General features: G+C 43.7%; 1 protein-coding gene across 1 annotated transcript in view; it reads left to right on the top strand.

Moving 5' to 3' along the window:
• LOC133349286 (dystonin-like) overlaps window positions 1–25,608 on the top strand; it is a 30,673-nt gene extending 5,065 nt beyond the window's left edge. The window contains exons 5-18 of the mRNA XM_061562664.1: window positions 308–403; window positions 986–1,111; window positions 2,022–2,174; window positions 2,781–2,935; window positions 4,491–4,617; window positions 10,997–11,249; window positions 12,770–12,930; window positions 17,435–17,538; window positions 18,053–18,191; window positions 19,091–19,284; window positions 20,474–20,636; window positions 21,465–21,548; window positions 21,760–21,864; window positions 22,917–25,608. Coding sequence (XP_061418648.1) covers window positions 308–403; window positions 986–1,111; window positions 2,022–2,174; window positions 2,781–2,935; window positions 4,491–4,617; window positions 10,997–11,249; window positions 12,770–12,930; window positions 17,435–17,538; window positions 18,053–18,191; window positions 19,091–19,284; window positions 20,474–20,636; window positions 21,465–21,548; window positions 21,760–21,864; window positions 22,917–23,126 — 2,070 coding nt within the window. The 3' untranslated portion in view covers window positions 23,127–25,608. The remainder of the gene's footprint in view (window positions 1–307; window positions 404–985; window positions 1,112–2,021; window positions 2,175–2,780; window positions 2,936–4,490; window positions 4,618–10,996; window positions 11,250–12,769; window positions 12,931–17,434; window positions 17,539–18,052; window positions 18,192–19,090; window positions 19,285–20,473; window positions 20,637–21,464; window positions 21,549–21,759; window positions 21,865–22,916) is intronic.
• The last annotated feature ends 517 nt before the right edge of the window (window positions 25,609–26,125 follow it).

Below are 26,125 nucleotides of genomic sequence, written 5' to 3'. Positions count from 1 at the left end.
CCGTTCATCCGTGGGCAAGAATTGCGTACAATCGTAGGTGATAGGATACATTTACCGATGAACTCCTTATGTCGTAAAAGATTTGCAGTTAAATTGGAAGCCAATTGCGGATAATAGGAAGAATATCATCACGGGTAACAGGATCTTTCGCAGACCCGGCAGTTTCCACGCTGAATGGGAGACATGGGTCATAGGGTCGCGGATGAGAAGAGTTCTGTATTTTGTTGTGACACCACGCTCACGTTAATTGACAGTCCGTACTGCCTGGCGGAACGATGCTAACATGCTGATTTTGTCTATGTGAAAGGCGTACATGCAAACGCTGCAGACACAGTGGAGCTGGATGTTACAACTTGTCCGCTGCATTGATATACACCTGAGAGAAAACACAAACTACTTTCAGGTATGTTTCCACGTCGGCCACACCTTTACTTGCGTTTGTTTATGGTCACAAACAGCTTTAAGCAACCACTCCTACAAATTCCACAAATTTAAATTGCTCTCATCTTACACGGGCCTACACCATGTTTATTTAAGCAACTTGTACCAGGCCTCTGTTCTGTGTCTTCACATACATGTAAATATACATTTAGTCGATTGCCTATTTGATTTACAGATCAATATTATCTAGAAGCGTTTTATTAAGGAAAAACACTGTGGACCAGTTGCAAGCGCCTGGGTCTCGTCAGCAGTCAGGCTTGTTAAACAAATGCTGCCGGCTTACCAATTGTTAATGGTAAGAGCACTGCATTTTAACTATGGTGCCCTATCCTTGCAAGCCAAGAGGCCGATGGACTAAACGTACCTTTATTTATAAGACAAGACACAGATCAGAATTCTAGTTATATATGCTTTTATCCATAATGCTTCGACAACAACAACAATGCATCACAAGTGTAGACAATGTGCTTAACATTTCAGAATACAAGACGCCAAAGTATGTGTTTTTGGAATTCAAGTGGCGTGTTTGTGTTTTATTGTTTAGTTTTTTAAAGATGCCCAGGAGGTTGATAAATACCTGATGAGCCAGCAAGAAGCAATAAAAATGAAATATGTGTGTGACAAGTCTACAAACCTGGACAAACTTGATGTTCTTCTGAAGTCTGCTATGGTGAGTATTTCTGTACAAAGATTGTAATGTCCCTTGGCAGACATTAATTACCTATCTGTTTACTTCAGAGACGTGGCTTCTCATTCACTTTTTATTCAAGTCAAGTAATTTGGTAAGTCAATAGGATGAATGGAAATGTATTCGTTGGTCCAAAAAACACCGAGCCTACTCGCAAACAGGATCAAGTTATCTCTAAGCCCTATATATTTATCTATATAAATAAATGTTTTATGCAGTGGATACGTTTTAATTTGAAATAAGTTATACGTGACAGATCCTGTCCAATCATAGAGAGCTATAATCTTAAACAAATTGTTAATGACGTTTAAACTAGTATCACATTATGGCAGGAGTGGCTGGTAAATGTAAATAATTCCCTATAAAAAACAAAGCAATTTACTCAACTTATATGAACACTTTTATTTGAATAATCCAAGTATTTGTCACTATATTATTATTGGAATCCCAGTGATAGAGACTTTTAATATACTATCTTATTATACAATTTCCAAAGCACCACAGACAACATAGCTTGTGCACCGAACTTAAATGCTGAGATGAGGATTTTAAGTTGCATATAAAATAAAACATTTCAACAACAAAACTTGATTTTGTTGCATAATGCTGCCTTTATCATTCGCTTGGAATGCTGGCATGCAAAGTAGAAAACATGGACACGATGTTCATTCGTTATGGTATGAACACCCATACTTATTATGATCTCACTTGGTCTTTATAATTGGATGCAATGTGCTACTGGAAAAAAAAAAGAAAAACTGCCTGTCCCTTTGTCTCCGTGCCAAAGCCACACAGGATCCAAAAATTGCATGTCACCTCCGCCTTTAACTCCCGCTGCCAGGCATGCCTCCGTGGAACTTGGCTCTCTTTGTGTGTTGTGCCCCTACGACAGGCCGAGAGAGACGCTTTGGCAGATTACAACAGGACCGTGTTGAACCTGATGAACCGAGCCAAGACGGTGGTGCAGTTGAAGCCCAGGGATCCGCAGAATCCGGTCCAGGCGCTCATTCCACTCACTGCCCTGTGCGAGTATAAAACCGAGCAGGCAAGTGGGGTGGGGGGGGGGGGGGTCTCGTGCACGGTCGGATTGTTAAGAGCGTTGGGGTGCGAGCACGCACCGGACGCGTATCGCGTAGCCAGAAAGGGTCTGTGTGTTCTCTTGGTATGGCCTGGGACTGTTTTTGCTGTTGTTTTGCTGCCTTTCCCCAAGCTTGGAAATTGATGTACTAATGCAATTTGAACTTATATACTTCATTTGCATTTATTTACTTACTTTGAGTGATTTTGCTTACCTTTCCTTTTTGTAAAAAAGAAATTCACAACTCGTTGCCTGCTTATTCTGCTTGACGGGAGGTGATTTGTGAGGCATGGTGATGTCATTGGCATCAACGTCAGCCATGTCACACTGGGCGTGTCTTGTTAGGGGTTTCCTGCGTACGGGAGGCAGGATGTGGATGCGGCCACGCTTTTCAAAGGGACTCATTTAATCGACCTAGGAAAAGTAGTTGACTGCAATTCATCGTCAATTAATCAATTTCATCGACTAAATATCCCGGCTCTGGAATGGCAAGGTATGGCGCTATGATTGCCAACTTACCGCACTTCGCAGTAGCAGCAGGGTGTGACTTGGTTTGTCCTCCCCCTGGGACAGGTGACGGTCTATCCCAACGACCAGTGCCTCTTGAAGAACAACTCCCACCGTACGCGCTGGAGGGTCGTGGCTCCGGGTGGTGGAGAGATCACCGCTCCGTCTGTGTGCCTGCTTGTGTCACCACTCAACAAGGAGGCCATGGACATCGCTGGCTGGTAAGCATGAGCACAGCCTGCACGCTATTTGACACAGCATTATCGTCATCTTGAGTTTAACACATAGGATTTTGTGACCAATATTATCCACAATAAAGGTTTCTTGGATTAGATTCACATAAATATAAATGTGTCGTTAAATTCGTCACCACCAGACGCAGATAATTAGTAACGTTTGTCAGTAAAAGAAAACGTGCCAATTAGTGATAGGCTCACAGTGATAACATCACCATTGCGATATTTAACACCGAAACAGGAGAACTTCTTCACAATTCTGGCTAATCGCCTGATGAAGCTGGTTGTAATCACTGGCGAAACATAACAGTACTGGAATTGTAAATGCTGCTGGTTTACTCTCCAACACACCAATGTGCTGAAGCAGTAACTGGGCAATTTTTGTTTACGTGACAAACCTTGCTGTGTTGGATGGTCGCAAGTTTAATGACACATTTATATTACGCGAAAAAAAAAAAACCTTTATTATGGATCATCATCTTCCTCGTCAACCATTACCCATCCACTGCTTGATCAAGGCCTTACCCAGTCCATCGTGGCATCTCTCACGGTTGTGCGAAATAACATCAGAACCTTAGAAGGGTTGTTTTTTGCGAGTGGGGTCCATTCAGTCAGTCTAGCCCTTTAGGATGAAAACCACAGACAAGCTGAGAGACAGCCAGAAACTGGTGCCAATGATCGCCTGCTGTGAATTGCCAGTAGGTGTATAATCTCCATTGAGAAATTTGCAGTATATTTTCGAATTTGGACAAGTGAGGCTGGCATACAATAGCCTGCTATTGCGAAGGACGTTGCGGGATTTTTTACGTCCAATGAGAAGTAGAAGGTCTTACGGTTGCTGCAGCGGCATTGACCAGTGCGGCCGCTGGATTTGATCCCCCGACCCTCTGCAACAAGCGGCGGTCGTGCTATACTGCTAGGCCAATCGATCAAGCGCCTGCACACGGCTGATGCCATCGCTCCGTCTCGCCCAGCGTTGAGCAGCTTTCTTCTGTGGGACTGGTGGGACCTGCTTCATCCACACCACCCACAGCTCACTTTGATAAGGATGCCACGAAAATATACCTCGTTAGTGGTGCAATATTCCTTCAGAACCCTTCTGTACCCTTTCTCTGTGATGTCGACGTTTTTAGTCTTTTTGTTGTTGCTGTGCTCGCGCACCAGCACCACCACGGATCTCGCTTGAAATTTAGCCGGGCAACTGGCTAAACGGGATGATCTGTGTAACAAATGAAATAAACTGAAACTCAACGTGCTGGTTTTTGTTTTCTTACCTACTTGCTAACAATCAAATGTATTAAAAAGATGATATTAAGTTTAAGTAGTAAATGTATAATGGAGGTATTTTAATATGATGACACTTCCGCTTAGCACGGTTGGCTATGTAGGGTGCGAAATAAGTTTAATGTATGTACATATTAGAAATGTACATGTAATATAAAGGCATAAAAAAAATCTAAATTGTGATTCTGTTTTACAGACCAGTTAAGCAAAGGTTTATCTTAAATTAAATTGGTATCTTGTCTCTCCGTCCATGCAGCATTGACCAGGTGTATCAAGACAACTTCTCCCTGTGGCAGCACGTCATCACCAACATGAAATGCTTGATCATCTGGCAGTGCCTGCTTCGGGACATGGAGCGAGTGAGGACTTGGTCTGCAAGCAAGGTACACATGTGGTTTCGGGTTATCACAATTGTCGTCAAGGATGCTCAATCCACTGCCGGATGAATGTCCTCCCCAGGCCATCACTATCTCTCACGGTCTCGCCATGCATAAATCCACTAAGCAATTATACAATGGGCTGATTTCATTACTCCTGCTCCATGGTGGGCGTCCTCTTGGGTGTGTTTCTCGCCGATGACTGCCGCTCCATTGTTAGTCTTGACCACCAGGCATCATCCCTTGGGGTGAAGTTTTTTTTCCCTGCCCAAGCCCGCAATAATTTTCTTAACAGTCAGTGCCTTCCATCAATAGTAGTGCATTATTTATAAGCAGGTGAGAGCAATGGCGGAGCCAGGATTTTCAGGTAGGGGGGGCAATCCCTCCAGCAATGAAAAATGATACGATTTGTTCGAAAGCAAAGACTTGTCCCTTTCTTTTTATTCAACGCGTGTGTGGCGATGGTGCAGCCATCGATCGAGGGTCGAATTCGAACCGTGTGTGATCGGCACACGCTCGCTGAAGGTGAATGCCTTCAGGGAAGTCGTTATACTGTATACGCAACTGCGCACAATTCTGAATCACTTATAACTGCTTTGCCATTACTTATTGCCAATTATGGACTCGGACTATTGTCCTATCATCTCTGGCATGTAATAATATGCTACACAGTGGCAGTGGGGGTTGCAAAATGCCAATTTATTACTAATAAACCCCATTGATCAAAATCCCTAATTTCGATCGGATCATTGGGGGGGGGGGGGCACGTGCCACCCCCCCCACTGGCTCTGCCAGTGGGTGGGAGCTGCCTCTGAAGTATAAATGTCTTATTTTCATAAAAGCAAGTATTTACAGAACACATTTCAAGAACACATTAACCTACAGAAATGAGGATTTGCCAGACAGAGAAACCTTGCATTGCACCTAGCATTATGCAATAATGCAAAGTTTAAAACCAAACTTAAAATACGAGCAAAAATATCAACACAAGTGAGATAGGAGGTAATAATGAAAAGCACTGCTATTTACATTGCCCGGTACATAATAAAAACAGAGAGAATGGCTATTAAACATACCAGAGATGTGATGAACAGATAATGTTGTGGGAGGCAGACGGCAGTGCATCAATCCATTGTTGTACTGTACATCCATGCCTCCACATCCAGGCTCCCCACCTTCATCAACCAGCACTGACCAGCGCGGGTGAAGTATGATCTAACAAATTCTTAGGTTTTTTCGGTAAAGTCACGTAGGTAAAACATCAAAAATAATGAAATAAAATAAGACAAAAAATCACGACGTTTCGGAGGCAACACAAGTCTCCGTCATCAGGTGGGACCGTCACAGCCGAATTAGAGGGGGGGGGGGAGCTCATCAGAACATTCTGATGAGCTCCCCCCCCCTCTCCTCCCCCCTTCAACTTGCTTATAAGGGATTGCATCTTGAATCATTGCCTCACTTGATGCAGCTAATTCGGCTGTGACGGTCCCACCTGATGACGGAGACTTGTGTTGCCTCCGAAACGTCGTGATTTTTTGTTTTATTTTATTTCATTAATTTTGATGTTTTACCTACGTGACTTTACCGAAAAAACCTAAGAATATGATTCCTTGCAGTCATGAAAGCTTCAAATCTAGAATGATCTAACAAACCCCGTGATTTGCACGGCATGAAGAGACCCTCATCCAGCAGTGGATAAACAAATGGGCCGTACGTGTTTGTCGTTCCATGTGTAGGACTCGTACTCTCGTTGTCTTTCTCGTCTCGTTTATTCACGCATAGAGTTCACACCTCCTCCTCATCATCGCTCTGTATCTCTCCGTTCGCTCCGATGCACAACCCGCCATTAACAACACTCCATGTCTCCCCGTTTCTACCATACACTGTATTCTCTCTATCCACTACTACCGTACACTGTGTTCTCTCTATCCTTATCGTATCTATCCCTGCTCACTGCTGCTACGTCTCTGTCCCGGCACCAACCACTCCAGCTCCAATCCCAACCAAGACTCCTGTCTCTCCGTTACGCTGTGCCCTTCATCCCCGCACCAATCAGTCCCAATCAATTATCTCATCCCCCGCTTTGCTACTCGCCCCCAGGCCCCCAGCCTCACGTGACCATGTTATTGCCGCCAGGCCGGCGCCGGTCATTAGCCACTCACCCTCCTGACCAATCACCGGCCTGCGTCCTCCGTCACCCCTAACACCTGTCGCGTCTCTTAACGACACCCCCTTAATGCCACGACAACAACAACAGTGTCCTCAGATGCTCCCATTGTACTCTGCTCGCTTGCCTAGCAACAGAACGCGTGGCGCGTGATATTTCAAGTCCTACACGTGTGAAGGGCATAGTGAGAGCTGCACAGGGCAAACAGTGAATGATCAGCGGTGCATTGCAGTCTAAAGGAAATGCAGTAGGACCTCTAAATATATATATCTCTAGCACCTGCACATATGATAACCACATAAATTATCTGAGCAGAAAACACTCCTTGGTCCATCTGGCCCAGTCATTTGTTGATCACTCAACAGGACCGTATTTTTACAGCATACTGCTATTAAAATCAAATCTATGGCCTCGAGTTTCCTGGCTGGCTGCTGGCTGGGCTCCTCTCCACTCCGACAGTAACTCTGTTGTTAGTGGCCGCTGTGGGCCGCTGCCACCAAAACTAACTGAGTAGCTGGCTACACACACGGCATTTTTCGTGTAACAATTAAACATTGAATTTAATTGAAATGGCGGAATAAGTTTGCAAGGCACAACATAGATAGAGGAGGGAGTAACGAACACAGAAGACTGACGCTGTTCATTTAATTTGCTCTAACTTTTGAGTTTGTGCTCCGATTAATATAATTCTTTTCACCGGAATATTCCTTAAATCCTAGGGAGTATAAGAAAATCTCACAATACATTATCCTAGCATTTTATTAAAACATAAGAAAATCGGATTACTTTTAGCCCTCCGAGTACTGGACTGTGAGAAGAGTATGAAAATTACAGCTGTCTCTTTATTTTCCATTACAGAGCAACGGGTTCTCTGCGATAATAATACATGTAATTACCCCAAAATTAATTCTCATCGCGGCGGTCCACATCCGGCAGTGAGATTAATAAGCAGTCCTGCAGTAATACTAGGAGGAAGGCGATCCCGTTGTCCTTCCCCGCACACCTCCGATTAGCACGGTTGGCTATGTATGGTGCGAAAGAAGTTCATACATACGCACATGCAGCACAAGCCTTTCCAAGTTCCGTTGTTTTTGGGTTTAGGCAAGCTTCGACGGTGATTGCACGGTTTTCGAAATGCCTTCGATCAGCGTGTCTCGTGCTTCATGTTGTGTTATCGTCGTTCTTTTGTTTTTAACCTCCACCACCAGCAGTCACATCACGGGAACATGTCACTGCTCGGGGCTGGCATTAAACTATTGAAGTGAGAGTGGAAAAGGAGCGTGTGTAAAGCAGTCCTGCGAGCGTATATTTTTAAGTTGCACATGAACCCTCCAACAACTACCTTTAGTCATAAATATGTATTAATATATTGATTGATTGATATTACAGCTGAGGTTTTGGCACACTGCGCTACAAAACCAAGTGACCTGAGTTATATTCCTGGCTATGGCTAACGTCAGTGGGGAGACGTATCTGAAACGGTGCTTGCCCTGTCCCACTCCATTCATTCGCCAACCCGCAATGACCAGTGCGGTGAAGTATGGTAAAAACGACTTGCGTGACCGAAAACGACATGGGGGGGGGGGGGGGGGGAGTCCTTTGTCCCAGTGGTGGTTTTGACAAAAGTGTCAATTATTCTGATATATTCTCCAGAAAGTTACTTGCAGTTAAATGTAGGATAATTGCAATGATGGAATAATTTATTACACCTTTTGACAAATTAATCACGTCCTTTTTAGTGCCAGCGCAATGATATGCCTGAAAACGTAAGTCAGGTCATGACGTTCAATGCTTTCATGCATTGTGCGGACATTGAAACGAGACAAAGCTAATATGAGACGTGGCACTTTGTCATGTGCAGTTTAATTCATGTCTTTTAGGTTTAAAGTCTGAAAAGGAAATATATTTAACAGATACCCAGATATTAATGGTATACACCAAGTGGTATATTTCTAAATTCAAGGCGAGTTGTTATGGAATGTGGACTATGGTGTTGTAAATGACAGGTAGGACTTATGGATTAGGGTCGGCATATTATGGGGGATTTTGCAAAAAAAATCCCTAATCCCCCAGGCTGCAAGTAACAATTAAACAATAGGGCAGACATGAAATAATTGGTGTCATTATGGCCATGGCAATCAGGTGAACTATTGTGCTGCACAGATGCCTGGCCTTCATTAATAATAAATTGTGCGTGGATGATCTGAACATTGTCCACTGTTGAGCGATGGGATGATTTTCCATGGGCTGTGAAATTACACCTCAAAATGTGAACGCTTTCATTTACTTCCCTTCCAGCCACTGACCGTTCCACTTGCTGACACTTTGTTTTGTTACCTTACTCTGGGTTAAAGGATTAAAATGAGTTGTTATTTTTTTCAGTTCGGCAATAATTGTTGTTTAAGTTATATGGATTGCAGAGACCTATTTTTACCGTGATACAACTGGGAAAAGCAGCCAATAGCAGATCATATCACATTCTACCACACGCTCATACATTATTCCGAATAACCTGATTCTATTCTATTCTATTTTTTTTATTTATAAAGCGCCTTTCACCAAGGTGCTTGACAATGCTTATCGACTACGGCACAAAATGGAAAGATAAGGGGATGGGGTAGTGACTAGGGTGGAGGGAGCGGGGTGGAGGCTGCGGCTCGGGAGGCATTTGGGGCATTAGATGGTGCTGGTCGGCCTGGTCGGCGTGGCAGAAGAGGAAGGGAAAGGGCGAGTAGAGAAAAGAGATGGGACGACCTGAGGGCAGTGCGAAAGGAGGAAATCGAGGGGGGAGAGTCGGATGTGTAGAGGGAGTTTGTTCCAGTGTAAGGTGGCAAGCAGAGAGAAGGAGCGAAAGCAAGATATGGCGCAGGGTGGAGGAGGGGTAGCAAGAAGATGGGCAGCGTTTGACCGGAGCGGGCGTGATGGGACATATTATATTATCTGCTCTTACGAAAAGCAGTCTTAATCACGCGGGTAGAGCGGTGGCACAGTGGATTAGCGCATTGCACTGTGAACCCAGCCACCTGAGGTCGATAGCTAACATCAGTGGTGAGTGATATCTCAAACCGGTCCGGCTCTTTTGCAAAGCGATCCATGCTCTGTGAGCACAGCAACAACAACAAAATGCAAAAACAATATTGCAGAGAATGCGTACAGGCTGCTTCAGAAATATTGCACAACTTGACAAAATTAGGTATTTAACAGGTCGGAAATTAAACACACGGTGCAAATGTAATGTGAAAAGATTAAGTACAGGTGAAAGTAAGCTCTATATTTAGTCTTAACAGTAACGTAAATACACACACATATCGACAAATACAGTGGAAACATGTGGGAGCAAGAGGTGCCATACAAGGTTAGGTACAGGCACAAGTATGCTCTGTGTTTTGGATGAATAGGGACATAAATAAGGGACGTGAAGGGTGTGGAGCGGTATGGTCAAAAAACCCCATGACTGACAGCATGATATTCGCAATCCATTACGGATCGTGAGTTCCAGTTTTCTTTCAACCCTCTCATCGTTTTGTCTCCACAACTGAGACAAAGCGATCAGTGCCACTGTGCCGAGATGTTAACTTCCTCACCTGATATGTGGAATTTGCATGTTCTCCCCGTGGTCGTGTGGATTTTTCTCCGGGTCCTTCGGTTTTTCCCTCTGTATTTAGAATCAACGTGCGTTCAGAATATTTGGCTGTAATACATTTCCACCTGACAATAAGCCACTTCGTAATCCATTATGGATTGCGAATCCATTCTGGATTACGAATAATCTGGAATTGTGTACGTACGTGTGTATGTATGTGCGTACGTTGAACTTGTGGATTGCCAACATCTGGAATTAATCTTTATAAGCGAACACCCACCAGTGCGTTGCATCCAGTCAGAACAAACCACTCGAGCAGATGCATACCATACCTGTCAACCCCTTTTCAGTGCCTACCTTATAATAGACCAATTCAGACCTTATTGGTCCCTGTGCCCTTATAGAGCTCAACGTTCATCCTACAAAGTCCCATCACAAGGGCAAAACACAAAGAAAGACATTTTCTTTTGTCCGTATTGAAACGGCTGTACGCCATATGGACCTGAAAACTCAATTCCCCTGTACAAGAATACGGGGTAAATCGTGTGGGTTGACAGGTATGCATACCGAGGAACGATCGAACCCGTGGGTGGCCGGAACTCACACGGCCGCGTCGCTTTGCACCACGCGTGCAGGGCTCCCGCGAGGAGTACATACGCCTGCTGCACATGCTCGAGATCAACTACGACGAGTTCCTCAAGCTGAGCGAGGACTCGCAGCAGTTCAGCGTGGACGACCTGGCGAGGCTCAAGCGCGAGTACTCGAACTGTGCCAAGATCGTGCAGCAGGGAGGTGCCGGTGGCGGCGCCGGCGGAGGCAGCGGTCAGGAAGCGGTGGTGGACGGAACCATCAAGAGGACCGAGACAAACATGACCAACAAGCAGCCAGGTGCGCCCCAGCAAATCTCTCACTTCATTGTCCCATGAACGTTCTCTGCCTGAGGGCTGGCTCTTGGATTCAAGTTTTCCTTTCACCCTCTCTAATCGTTGTGTCTCAGTTGTCGAGGCAAAGTGATCAGAGCGCCACGGTGGCGAGATGGTAACTACTTCGCCTGGTATGCAGGAGGTCGTGGGTTCGATCCCAACCCTGAGGCCTTTACACGTAGGGTTTGCATGTTCGTTTAGAGAATTTGTCTGTAAAACATGTCCACGTGATGATAAGCCACTTCGTTGAGCTATCATTGGTGGCCCGGTTTCTTCTGAAAAAGAGTTATATAGCTTGGTGGGTCTTACCTGGTAAAATAAAAAAAATTGTTTAGTTTATTATGCCTCTTGGTCTCTCTCCTTTTAGAGTATCTACAGCATGCCTTACTCTCTAACAATATGCCAATTCACATCCTATAAAATTGTTCCTATCAGACTTCTCTCCTCTACGTTAAAATGAGGTATATGTACCATTTACGTCTCGAATTACGTTAGAATGTACACTTGTTCAGACTACTACAAAAAATATATACACGCGAGCATATTAGATGTATAATTCAAAGACACTGCATTTAATCTCTCGTCAAGGCATTTACCACCTCAGGCAGGTTTACTCACGAATATTGACTTTGACCACCATGTAATAAATTGAGTACACAGCTTGTAAGTCAACAGGCAGTTCACTTATTGCAGGGGCATAGTGTGGCGACTGTAACACCTTTCAGCAAACTGTGTGCAGCGCTCTAGAATTAAGCTTAACGCCTCTTAAAACACAGAGGTCGCTTGCCTTAAGGGACGAGCAAGCTATGTGATGGGACGTGTGATTTTGAATGGGCGATGCACGGTGTGGCGATACGAGTGTTGTATTTGGTGTCTTTCCGCTTTGTGGTCTTGCTGCTGCTGCATGCAAGAGGTTTTTTATTTTCTTCTGGATCGTCTTCCATTTTTTCCATGTTTTCATCATGCGGCCATGTTTCCACCCCCTTGGGTGCTGTCCCCTGTATGTACGTTGAACTTATTTCGTGCTGTACGTAGCCAACCATGCTAATCGAAGGTGTGGGGGAAGGACAACAGACTAAGGACGTAAAAATTTCTTGCGAAATGAGTTTTCAATCTAGATATTAAAATGCATAGCTCCGGTGGCTTCCTAATATCGGAAGGAAGAGCATTCCAGACAGCGCATCTGAATGCGCATGATGCAGTGACCGTGTTTGTTCGATGGTTAGCCAAAAGCCGCTGTGAGGATGACCAGAGTTCACGTGATGGTTTATGCTTCTTGACGAGATCAGTGAGATATTGTGGTTCATTTGTGGCAAACATTTTGTGTGTAATGAGTGTGACCTGATAATGTATTTGTTCGGCAACTGGAAGTCAACGCAGCTCGGCGAGCACTGGACAGACATGGTTGAAACTTGCAGTAACTGTCACGACACATGCCAGAGAATTGTGTACACGCTGCAGCTTGCTAATGCTTTACGTAAACAGGTCGGAGTGGCTCCAACAGCACCCTGGACAGCAACGACGGGCAGCAGAGTGTCACCTCGCAACTGGACGGGATTGAGAGCATCCTGGTCCGTATCATCCGCACGCCGCTCAAGCAGCCCGAGCCTCTGGAGGACAGCGAGGATCGGCTGGACCGGGTCAAGGTGCTGCCACGCAGCACCCCACAGCCTGCTGCTCGGCAGCGTGCCTTTCACAAGGAAATTAACTAAACTAAAACTATTTCTGTTTTTCTCGGTAAAGTCACGTAGAAAAAAAAAAAGTAAAAAAAATATACCACATTTCGATTGCAACACAAGCAACCATCATCAGGTAAATGAATGCAACCAGGCTATGTGTTGTGTTAACCGTCTTGCATTTCATAATCAGCGATTTTTGGGTTTAGATCGCGTTTATTTATAAATGTGTCGTAACCCTCCACCACCCGACACGGCCAATCAGTAAAAAATGTGTCACGTTGACAAAGACAAATAGTTCACTGCTTTAGCCCACCGGTGTGTTGAAGCAACAACATTCACAATTTGAGTACGACGTTTCGCTGGTAATTACAACCAGCATCATCGGGCAATTCGCCATTCTGGCGTCGGGCAATTCGCCAGAATGGCGAATTGCCCGATGATGCTGGTTGTAATTACCAGCGAAACGTCGTACTCAAATTGTGAATGTTGTTGCTTCAACACACCGGTGGGCTAAAGCAGTGAACTATTTGTCTTTGTCAACGTGACACATTTTTTACTGATTGGCCGTGTCGGGTGGTGGAGGGTTACGACACATTTATAAATAAACGCGATCTAAACCCAAAAATCGCTGATTATGAATAACATTGGTCGCGAAAGCCTACGTGTTAAACGTCTTGCATTTGTTGTAAAACGTCCTATTTCTATCTACATTTTCCTAGTTTATTTCTGTTTTACCAGATAAGGCCCACTGAGCTGTATAGCTATTTTTCATAAACGACCTGGCCTCAAATGATAGATCATTGAAGCGGCGTTATCATGTGGAAATTTACAGCAGCCAAATACTCTAAGTGCACGTTTCTAAATGTGGAAGGGAAAAACCGGAGGACCCGGAGACAAATCCACGCTAGCACCTGGAGTACAGGGTTGGGATTGAACCCACGACATCTAGCCACCGTGGCGCCCACTAAAAGGCCATCTCTAGGCCAAGTGCTGCATAAGTCGCCGGTGGGCCACTACAACAGCGATGCAAAAAGGTTTATTAAGAGAAATGGTTATTCAGGGAACCCTTCTTCCATACGGCTGATGCAGATGCAGAGCAACAACTACAATTTCACACTCAGGTGGTCAAGCCAGATAACTGCGTCGGGAGCAGCGAAGTGTATCGCAGTCATGTCTCCTTAGTGTTTTTGGATCGGGAATTGCGTCATTATATGTTGTACGGTCTGTTCTGAATGACCACAGTCACATGTTGGGCACCCCTTGATGAGCGTTACCCTTACACTTCTTAAGGGGAGCCATAATAAGCTAAACTTCTTCATGGGTTCTCTTCGGGCATTTGGCTAAATTATAAAGCATCTTAGTGCAATAGTATGCGTTTGCCTGCAGAGTAATACATCATCTTCATCGTTACCAAATGTTGGCCTGCATGTGACATCGTCATGGTCAACATTACCTTCACCTGCAGCGACAGCAGCAGCTCTCTGTCCACTGCTCGATGTCTCCTCGTGGTGCCAACGGGTTTTATTTCACAGATGGATGCCGTCTCACCCTTGCCTGCATTGGTATTTTACGACGAAGTAAATCATTGCATTCAATATGTTCGTGCAGGCATTGGAGGGGGGGTTGTTGAAGATGGAGAGGAAAGGGCAAAAGTTTTTTTTTAAACTGCAGCCACATTAGTAAAAGTATAATTGTAACCATAGTGAAAAGTCATGACCATCAGGCTTAGTCTTTTCACCTAAGCGATTTTTACCTGTTCTCGACAACTGTGCATACGCTAATGTGTCACATACATAATGTGTCGTGGACAAAGTCTGACTGGGTATGGCTTTTTTTCCTTTGTTTAATTAGTCATGCGGAGCCTATTGAGCTCCCTGAAGTGAAACATCTGTGAAGGCTGATTAAGATGATCGAAACTTAAGCGTTTTTCTTCTTGTTTACAAAGTGACGCGTGCAGCAGATACATTATGAGCCTCTTTGAAATTCACTTGATTTGGAAGCAGGCCATATTTCAAAGGGCGGTGGCGTGTGCATGGGTGTGCCTTTACAACCGCCAGGCAACTGTATAATGTCACTCACATGCCTCGTCTAGGACGACCAGTCACGCAGTGAGTCAGCCTTGTTACTTGCAACTCAACACCCACGGAGGAATGACGCGCGTCTTTATGGCAGTACTAACACACATGCCAAGTGAAAGGCACACCGCATCGCCCATCTTTTCACGCTTCTATATTATGTGGTGTGTCTCACTTTGCGATCTCAAGTTTGTCGAAAATCGAATCCTCATCAGTGTATCAGTCAGTCTTCATCATGAGCACAGTAGTTTAGTTTATTTTGTTGAACCAGGGTTAGAACTTAAGAGACCGAGATGGGTCTCATTTGCAAGGGTGACTTCGGTCACCAAAATGGCAAGAGTTAATTTAAATAAAAAAAAAGTGCTGCAGAGGAAGCCAAAATAAAATAAAACATTTCCTGTAACATATTCGAAGCAAAATTTCATTTCGAGAAAATTTGACGCAGCATTCGGGTAAAAATTCAGGTACACAGGCTAGGATATGTATCAGACATACCGTCACCGGATGAAGCAATCACTACCATCAGCAACCAGCATCCACCACTTTCACCACCGCCAATATCCACTGGTTGAAGTGTCGCAAAACATATAACACCATTGCAGTGCTGAGGCAAACGTGTAATTAATTGAAAGTATGAGTCACCAGGCTGCCTTGCCTATGACTATCACTTCAACTTTACAGTGCTTTAAAGGACACATTTCGATCATTAAAAGAAAAGTGAAAAGATATAAAGGTACAGTCATAAAATTCTTTCCTCACATCACTGCTGGTGGAAGGGCTTTAGAGAACCCCACGAGAGGGTATGTTTGGCCTACTCTTCCATGCTCACCGGATGTCTAGGAAGCTGTGGGAGTTCCCAATATTTTATCACAACACAACCTTACGATTGACTTACTGCGGTGAACCCAGTTATACTGCTGTGTGGGCAGGGGTGGGGTATCTGAGAAACTTGAGACGTTGTGTCAGCTGCTGCACTGGGAGATTGAAGCAAGTGACCTCTGGATCGGGACTGAAAGTCCAGCTTGATAACTGTTACACAATGGCAGCATCTTTCCGCTTTTACCAAATGCAGTTTTTTTTTACCACCACGTTTCCTTCAATGTATTAATAACAACTACAATATTACAACCAATAATAAATAGATAAAAACACACGGTTATTAAGTGTTGCTCTTGGGTTAACTCTTTGTAGCCTTGGACACTTATATCACGACATACAGGACACAATTTATACTGTACAGCACCCGACAGCAGTAGTGTTTGTTCGCCTGAAAATATCAACACGTTTACGTTTATAAGCCGACAATCCATTTTCTGACTACAAGATCAATTAACTAGGACAACAGCCGTGAGCAACTGCCCTTGAATTGTCCTTATATGGGTATTGGTTGGCTCGGACGTGTGGTTAGTATGTGAACGCTCACCTTGCTGAGATCACTTGAAACAAAATAGCAGGGTGTTGTCAGTATCTCGAGGTGTGCAGGCACGGCCACCGCACGCGATGGGAAAATGGGCATGCGCGGGGATTATGCTTTGAGCTTTTCTCGCAAATGTTAAAATAAGACGTATCGCAGAGCTCTCCTAAATTTAGCATCGGGAAATAATACATCCAGTGCTTCATTCATAAGTCACAACATGATATCATCTTTTTTGTATAGTCATATATATCCTATTTAAACTGATGAAGTCATCCAGGCTCTCACATACCAAGATCCTGATAAATGTGTTTGATAATAATAAAAACTGAATAGAAAGGATGAGTATCATTATTAGAAAGCCACAGGAGCTATGCACTTTTAAATACATGTTTTAAAACTAATTTATCGAGAACTGATTTTTATGTTTAGTTTTTTGTCCTTCCCCCGCGCCTCCGATTAGCACGGTTGGCTACGTAAGTTGCTAAAGAAGTTCAACGTGCGTACATGAGGATGGAATGGCTGCACTGAGATTGCATGCAGAAAGGAACAAAGTGCAAATCAGAACAGGAGTCAGCCAAGGAGGTATACTCTGACCAAGGCTAATTACAGCCAAAATGAGATTGGAGATGAAGTGTTACATTTGCTGGCAGCATAGTCATTAATACAACCAAGGGGAATGAACTACAGGAACGATTGACTGAAGGTAGAAAAGGTGGATAAAAAAATGTAAGATAAAAATCGATAAACGAAAATGCGTGCACAATTAAGCTAACCAAATGCAAATAACAGTAAAGAGGGACACAAGTGGAAAATATAATAATGTGTATATCTGTATCATTTATTATATGGCATTAAACCATTCGTAGTGTTATATATCGAATGTGTACAATCTGATTGTCATCTTGAGTTTTGTGGTAGGCACAGAAAAACTCACCGTTTACAAATGTGCTCTTTTTTTTGCGTCCACACGCCTCTGCAGAATGTCAGACACAAGCTGGAATCAGTCTCGAGCCAAGGACTGTCCCCGAATACTGCAGGGAAACTCAAGACTCTCCAGGGTCTTTCTGTCAAGTGCCTGGACCAGTAAGTGTTGCCATTGTACGGGTCAGTTTCCCAGAAACGTGCATCTGTACTGGACATCCTGAATTCCTTCGCGCTGTCCTTATTTACCTGCCTCAACCAAGTCCCAGGGCACGTCTTCAAGAGGGTCCCGTAAAGTGACGTTTGGCTAATCCCATTAAATTAGCATTTGGTTTGTGCGAGGAAACTGGAGTATACACTTGGATTGCTATCGAGGCTCCACACAGGTAGATTCAAGAATTTAAGTACTGTGCCGGCATCTACTGGCCAACCTAACAGCCCAAGCACCTTGCATTTCTAGGCAGTCTTCCAAACGAATACTGTACGGGCTCAACTTTGTTTCGCTTCCGAGCTGTTTGACGAGATCGGGCAAATTCATGGTGATTTGGTTATATCCTCCCCCACCTACCTTCCACCTCCTGCAATACCTGCAGGGTCTACAGGTTGAAACTACATTGTCGGCAGTGAACTCTTTCCTATATTGTCATCGCGTAACCCAGCGTGTTGTCCCGCACAGCTACAAGGTCATCGACATGATGGTGCGGGGGGTCCTGGAGGTTGAGTCCAACATTAAGGTGTATGAACAGAACCTGGCCAAGGGAGACCTGGTGCTTAGCAGCCCAGAGGGAGTCAATGCTCACATCATGCAGCTCAAGGTAAGGGATCCACTGCTCTTAACCATTCGTATGACCACGCACCGCACGCTTTGACGTTTCGAGGAACTGACCGAATACGGAATAAATAGTACCAGAGGTAGAGTGTGCTGCTTGCGATTCCAGGTCAGGGTTGATGCAGCCCCTTCATCCCTACTACAGTGGTTGCCCTGTGTAAATACTCGCCATAGTAATGTGGAATTTCCTCCATTGGCTCAGGGCGAGTGCTACCCCATGCTCAATTCAGCAGGAAAAAAAACATTTGTATCGTTTTTTGAGAGTACAAGTACTCTTCCTGAGTGATTTATTCTGTGAATGCCACCTATTCAGAATGACAGGTCCACCATTCCCATTGTACATAATCAAAGTTCAGGTCACATTTTCATGACATTCCTTCGCGTTTATGATTTTAACTAACATATTCAAGTAAATTTAAATGATTTTCCTACCTTAAATGTAGTAAATACCAGGTGCCACCCATAGCCCCAAGTGCTGTTTTGACTTTTTTTTAAACGTTGTAAATCATGAAACGTGAGAACCATTAACAACTGAGGAACACTATGGGATAGGGGTACCCATATCAGTCAGATACTCCGTAAGATAACATTTGTTCCCCTCATCAACCCACAATAAGCCGTGCAGTGAATTATAAGTCAAATCAACTGCCATAACAGACACACTTGAACCACAACATTCACCCAGCAGTGAGTAGACAACGGGCGATGAACATAAGCACAGGTGTGAAAGAAGGCCAGCTCCCTGCAGTGTAGGTCACAAAATAGTAGCGCTGCTGCTATATCCTCTAGCCCCGATTAACACTAATCCTTTAATTCACGTAGGTCCTGACTGCGTAGTTTCGATGATGCAACCTAACGCCAGAGCCTGTCCTCTGCTGTGACCAGCAATGGCTGTTGGAGATCCAGCAGAAGCAGCGGCTGGTGCTCAGGATGCAGGACGAGGTCCAAAAAGCCCAGGTGGCCAACGCGGAGCTGTACAAGATATACAACCTGCAGTACCCTGACGTGGACATCTACACCGACAAAGGGACGGGGCTCATCGAGCGCTGGAAGAACATGCAGACCCACATCAACACTCGGTAACGTGGCCCGCGTCCATCGAGAACAGGTCCAGGTTTTCTTCCGACACATTTGTTGTCCATAATAAAGGTTTTTTTGGGGGTTGGATCACGTAAACATAAATGTGTCATTAAATTCGTCACCACCTAACACAACTATTTAGTAAGGTTTGCATACCTGTCACCCCTTATCAGTGCCTACCTTATTACAGACCAATTAAGAATTATTGGTTACCCCGTGCCCTTATCTCAAGGTTCATCCTACAAAGTCACATCACAAGGGAGAAACAAAAACAAATTTTTTTAAAAAATTGTATGTATTGAAATGGCTGAGTTGTGGAGAAATCCTCCTGTTTCGGTCTTAATAATAGGGATAAATGTGACGTTGTAACTTGTGAGCCAATCAGGTGTGAAGGCCAGTGGGGGGGGGGGGGGGGGGAGTTAATGTATCCATATACATTACAATGGATACAAACCAGAGTAATTACAATGGATATCCACATTTATGTTGACGTGATCTAACTCAAAAACCTCTTATGGATAACATTGGTCGCGAAAGCCTACGTTTTAAAATGACGTGTTCTTTCTCCACACCTTCGATTAGCACGGTTGGCTACATACTGTGCGAAAGAAGTTCAACATACATTCGTCCCCTGTACATTAAGCAGTCCCCCTCCTTAACCTCCTTCCGTTCCTCTCTTAAAGCCTCACCTCATCTCTCATGTCCACGGTCTTCCTCTTCCCTCTCTCCTCACCCCTCCACTCCTTCCCTTCCCACCCATATCCTTTCGTGATCCCTAAGTACCCTCTGTTGCTGTCACCTATTCATTAATCCTTTTCGTACGCTCCTGTCAACGACATCATTCGATTGTGTCACAGTTTTGTAAGCAATATCGAACGCCTTGAGTGAAGGCGCTCTATAAATATCAATTAGCTGTGGCCGGGACTCAAACTCGGATTGCCACTGCGCGAACCACTCCCACCAACTAATTTGACACTGCTGTAATTTATTCGAAGCAAGACCTTTTCTAAAACTGCTGATTATTTTTCTTCCCAAAACTGTAGTCTTAAACCACTTGTGTGCAGCACTCAGCTCTGAGCTCTGCTGCTGAATTTTACATTTTGACACGGTGGATTTTCCCCAAGTGGGTACATACGGTGGTGCAGCAAAACGATGTAATGCTGATGATGTGCTGATGTCAATGGGCAGGCTGCAGAGTCTGGGAAACGTGCAGAAAATTCTGGAGGACTACAAGGTGCAGCATCGCTTTCTCACCGAGTGGTACGGAGACGCTACTCGCCAGCTGCAGAGGGCCCAGGCCATCAAGGGCGACGACCACGAGGAGATAAAGTCCATCATCGCACAGCTCAAGGTCAGGGAGCACTTTGTAACTCTGGCTGTTTAACCCTCTCCCGTTCCGAGACGTCTGCAAGTTTGCAGGGTGGGTGTCCCGTTCACCGCTGAGTCTCAGAACGCTTAAGCCTTACATTTGATTCAGAGAGGCGTGGCGCAGTTGTTTTTTTGAAAGACATTGTATTCACCGTAGAGAACTCTAGCGACGCGACCGCACTGTATGGTAGCTGCAGCCAAACTGTGCCACATGCCCTCCCCGCATAGCTTTGCGGGAGCCTCCGTCCCGATAAACTTATTCTTTTTTATTTTTATTCCACTTCCGTTCCGATGATGTTACATCGGAATGGGAGAGAGTTAATAAACATCATGATCAGCAGCAGCCATTGCTGGGTGAAGGGCTCACCCTCATTTGTGGCATCCTTCACATTCCTGAGATGCGCTGGCTGTATTGGCATGGAGACTTACCCAACAATATGTACAAACATCATTATTCTCGTTTGTGATTAACCAGTTATTTCCTACATGAGGGAGCTAAACTAAGCAATACATAGGATTAATTTATACAGTCTACCAATATTGTTAATTCACAACTTCACAGACAAACGTCTGAGACTATGTTACAAAATATGAAACAAAGTTTAGTAATAACCATGGTTAGAAGAAGATGATCAATGGGAAGAATATCCAAACATCTGTAAGTTACATAAATGTCTCATCATCATCAGCTGCTGCTGCGAATGATGTTGATGACTAATGTGAAGGTATGCATTGAAAGGCATCTTTGTATTTGTGTTGTTTAAAGGTTTTGGAAACAGGTGTGCATAGGAATTGTTAATTACTTTTGCAGAAACTCCAAGATAAACTCGGAAAAGATGAACAGAAAGTGAAGGACTATAAGTTGTGCTGCGATAATTTCACCGATGCAATGAAGGTAAAACACTTCACGATTATTGACCATATACGTTAGTGAAACCACATCGTCGACAATGCGTGTAACGAGTGAAAATAAATACTTTCTCGCTCGCTGTTGATATGTACACAAGCAACAGTTTTAATCGCCACCGCTAATTGGAAATGCCTGTTAAAAATATACTGCATCTCCGCGGGGTAACGTCACACGCTCTTCTCTATCTGTGCTTCAGCACTACGAGCCGCTGTTGCTGCAGTACAGAGATCTCATCAGGAAGTTCCACGCGGTTCTCCCCGACTATGAAATTCGTGGTGCCTTGGACGACTTCTGTCAAGAGGTGAGTATTCGAGAAAACACTTTTAAGATGCAGCAGAGAACTTGGCGACAGTAGTACTGCAAGACGCCTCCGCAGGGTGGAAACGCCGGCCGGAGACAAGAAAAGATGCCAGCGTTTGCCACTGCGGAGGTGTCAAGACCATAGAATACTAAACCTTATGAAGATTACATTTCTGTACCGTTATTCTATTAAATATCAGCTGCGTGATTTGTTCTTCGTAAAACAAAATCAAAAGCCAGATCTTGGCCCTGAGTAGAACTGTATCTTCTTTTTCATTCATCATACTCTTTTTTTTCTTATTGAGATAAAAACCTTCGGTATAGTGTCAGTGAGTCCATCTCAGGTGTCAGTGCAGTTCTCAATGCGTATATTTGACATGCTTCAATAGATGTTATTAACAAAAAGGTGACAATGTAGGAAGGCTTGGGATATTTATGCCACTCATCTCGCTTTAGTTTGGCTGTGGGAGCCTTTTGCATTTTACACTGAATCGTAAGGATCATAAATATAGTCCAGCATGATTTTGGAAAATCACGCAAACCACAGTTCTTAAATACAGTGGATTGTGAAGGCATTGATTTCCTTATATATATTTTTTTACTAATTGGTATTAGTATTCGCGTTATCATTCACAGGCTCATAACCTTTCGATTGATGCGTCTCCGCGCCTTAACAGACTGTTGGGGCAAGTGCTGTTAGCGAATAGCACCTATGAAGGCCAACACGGCACACGAGGGGTGGGCGGCGAGTGGCCAGCACCATGCCCGACCGCCTTTGTCTCCCCAGTGACGATGTTTACACACTGCACCAGGTACTCATTTCAAGCTGAGTTGACCTAGGAGCGGCCCAGGACCGGTTCAGATAATTCTCAATGGTGTTGGCCCGTGAGCAGAAATCGAACTCTGTCGCCAGATTCGTAACGCGGCGCGCTAGATGAAACACTACCACTCCCCACATGCATACACACATACATGCCATGCGCTGCTGTCGTATGCCACCCATTGAGCCCCCTCCCCGAATAGCTAATTTCCCGCGCTCTTTTGTGCCTGCAGCAAATCGACATGCAGACGTGCCTGCACAACCTGATGCGCCGTATCACCGAGTACATCGCCTGCATCGAGTCGTGGCACCGCACGGAGCGGCGCGTGCGCATCCTGGTGGACGGCGAGGAGATGCCCCTGTTCCAGGCCTACGCCAAGGGCTTCATCACGCGCGAGAAATACGACCAGCTCATGAACTGGCAGTCGAAGTCCAACAATTAGAGAGAGGGAGAGAGAGAGAGAAAAGCCACAATTTATAAACTCAATAGAGGCAGGGGCAATGACCTATCAAAGTGTAAGTGACAACACTCAACACACTTGTCAAGAATGCTACCATAAAAGGAAAAATATATGTAATAGGTGACATATCGGGAAATGGCTATTGCCCGAGATATCACCTATTATAGAAAGTTTTATCTTTAGGGTGGTGTTATTGATGAATGCGTTGGTTTGTTGTTATTTGTGCTTATGCACAACTGCTAATGAATTACAGTATCACGTTTTTTTTGTTATATCAAAGTGTAGACTTGTGAAATCTCTTGGGGTCATTTTCCTGACTGAAATCAATAACAACTAATATATATTCTTGGTTCTTTCGGTAAAGTCATGTAGAAGGGAAATAATAAAATAATATAAATATAAAACAATAAAAATCTTGGATTTCACACCTGATGATGATTGCTTGTGTTGCAGTCGATACGTCGTGAGAATTTTTATTGTTTTATATCTATATTATTTTATTATTTCCCTTCTACGTGACTTTACCGAAAGAACCAAGAATATGAATCCCTGCAGTCACGAAAGCTTTAAATAAAAAAAACTAATATATACTTTTTACTCTGACTAATATTTTTGTAATGAGCCATCATGCATTACATGAATAAAAAAAAATAGCTTTTCTGATTATGCATTTTAGGAATACTGGATGGGCACCTTAAATACCGGGGAAAAATTGGTCAGGGAGATTTAAATTGTCAGAATTCTCACTGGAAGGATGTGGGTACATTTTTTTTTACATTTGTGTTTTATATCAGCATTTTTTTAATGATACATTTTCTTTTAAAGACCAGAAATTTTAGACGTACTCACTATGTAGTTAAATTTCTAATTTAAACAGCAACTTACGAGGAAATGGGATGGTATCATTATTATTTTGAAGGCAACGACAACTAGGTTAGTGGTGACAAATGCTGACGTCAGTAGATCTGCTGTCTACTTAAGGCGGCAACAGTTTGTCGGTGTGGCTCGTTGTGACTTTGTATCTTTTGCTATATGAGGTAAACAGGTTTTGCAGACATTTTTCACAGAGCTAAGGTGCTTTATCAGAGCTCATTTACATTCAAGCAACAGACTCGGAGAGCGTTTGTTTTATTAACATTTTGCCATCTATAGAACATGGGGGGAGTATATTAAATACGTTGTTGCTCTACGTGTTGAATGCTACCATGGTGTCATGGTTAGCACACTGGATGTGTAATCCAGAGGTCGCCGGCTTGATTCTATCACCAGACGTGGCAGCTGAAATGATTTGCAAGTTTTGCCTCTGTGCACCCAGCAACATGAATGGGTACACCAGTGTGACGATCGGCCGGTCGCGTATGGTGGGGTAAAGTGTTGGTACTCCCTACTTGAAATACATCTGGCCAGCGTGATAGAGTAGGTCAGATACTCTATATAGGGGTCTCTAGAGCTCTGTCTAGTGGAGATCTTTCTGTCAGCAGTGGTATGAGCAAGAAATTGCCTATGTTTAAAAAAAATATGCTGTTTTATCCCTTTGTGCATGTATTTTCTGCTGGCAGCCAACATTGTAAAATTCTCAACTAAAATAGAGGGCAGATACTTGGGTTCAAGTAGGACCTTCACTTAGTATCCAGTGATCCTTTTCTTCACAAAATAAGGAATTATATTCGAAATATATTTCAGAACGTGCTGGATATAGTGGTTCGTTTACCATGCTATTTGAACACAGAGTCCTGAGTGTGAATGGAGGCCACAGCTTACATCACCAGCCAGTGATATCTGAAGTTTTCCTGGGCCCCTCCTTTCACTAACCTGCACCGACTAGCTTTGCTGAAATGTGCTTAATCTAGCAGTGGACTGACACAGGGCTGTAGAATTAAACATAAAGTGCACAGCACGTGACCTGTTGGAATTTGTATTGTTGTGCTGTGTATACCAAAAGTTATGGGTGTTGGTGATAAATGCACATGTTTTATTAACGACAACAAATAATTTCGTAATGATGAGCAATATTATCGTCTCTCTAAGGGAAATATAAAAAATACTGACTCATTTCAAGTCATGGTTAAATACGAGACTTTATTTTATTTTCAGGCAGATTGAACTTTAACAATGTTTCCAAAAGCAATTATCCTATAGCACTGCCCGAAAGAGATTTGTTTCCAAGATGAATATATGTACTGTAGGCTTTTTATTGCTTTAATCCCCAATATAAACTGCATGGACTTATGTATAATTATCAACATGTCAAAATGTTTTATACACATTTACTCTAGAACAAGTTTGTTTTATTATCACAATCTACTTATAGAAATAATTTTGTAATCTTTAGTAATGCATGAAATTCAACTTGTTTTTTGTATCGGGCACATGAATTGGGAGCAGCTTTGAAATAGTGCATGCAGTTTTGATAAATATGGTGTATTGTTACATTTTTGAATAAAGTCATGCAACAATAAAAACAACGTCGTTTTATTACATGCGGAGAGTACAATCGGCAACATTATTCGCGAATAAATTTAGTATAATTTCTAATTACAGAATTTATGAACCCAAAATCATACCTGTCAGCTCCTTACCAGTGAGTGCCCTACCTCTTCACGGACCAATTAAAACCCTTATAAATATCAACTTTCACCCTACAAAGTCCCATCACAAGGGAGAAACACAAACAAATAGACAAACAAAAATGTGCCCAATGAAAACGGCTGTACGCCGTATGGACCTGAAAACGAATGTTCCCTGTACAAGAATACGGGTACACCGTATGGGTTGAGAGCGATGCACAATTAGCAGAGGGAAGACGACATCGGAAGAATCGTAGTGAGATTAAACCAAAGTGTACAGAGGCGACTGCAGCACAAGGGCAACCTAGGCAAGGAACGAGCAGACACAAACTGGGGGGGGGGGGGGTAGGGCTGAGAAAAACATTTTCACCGTGATCCTCATTTGTACTGGCTTTGTTTAAACGAGTTTTAAAA

Source organism: Lethenteron reissneri, chromosome 29 (assembly GCF_015708825.2).
Source record: "Lethenteron reissneri isolate LAM-NWPU_2019-01 chromosome 29, ASM1570882v1, whole genome shotgun sequence".
Classification (NCBI taxonomy): domain Eukaryota; kingdom Metazoa; phylum Chordata; class Hyperoartia; order Petromyzontiformes; family Petromyzontidae; genus Lethenteron; species Lethenteron reissneri.
Note: the sequence above shows the minus strand (reverse complement) of the source record. Positions and strands in the feature narration are given on the sequence as shown.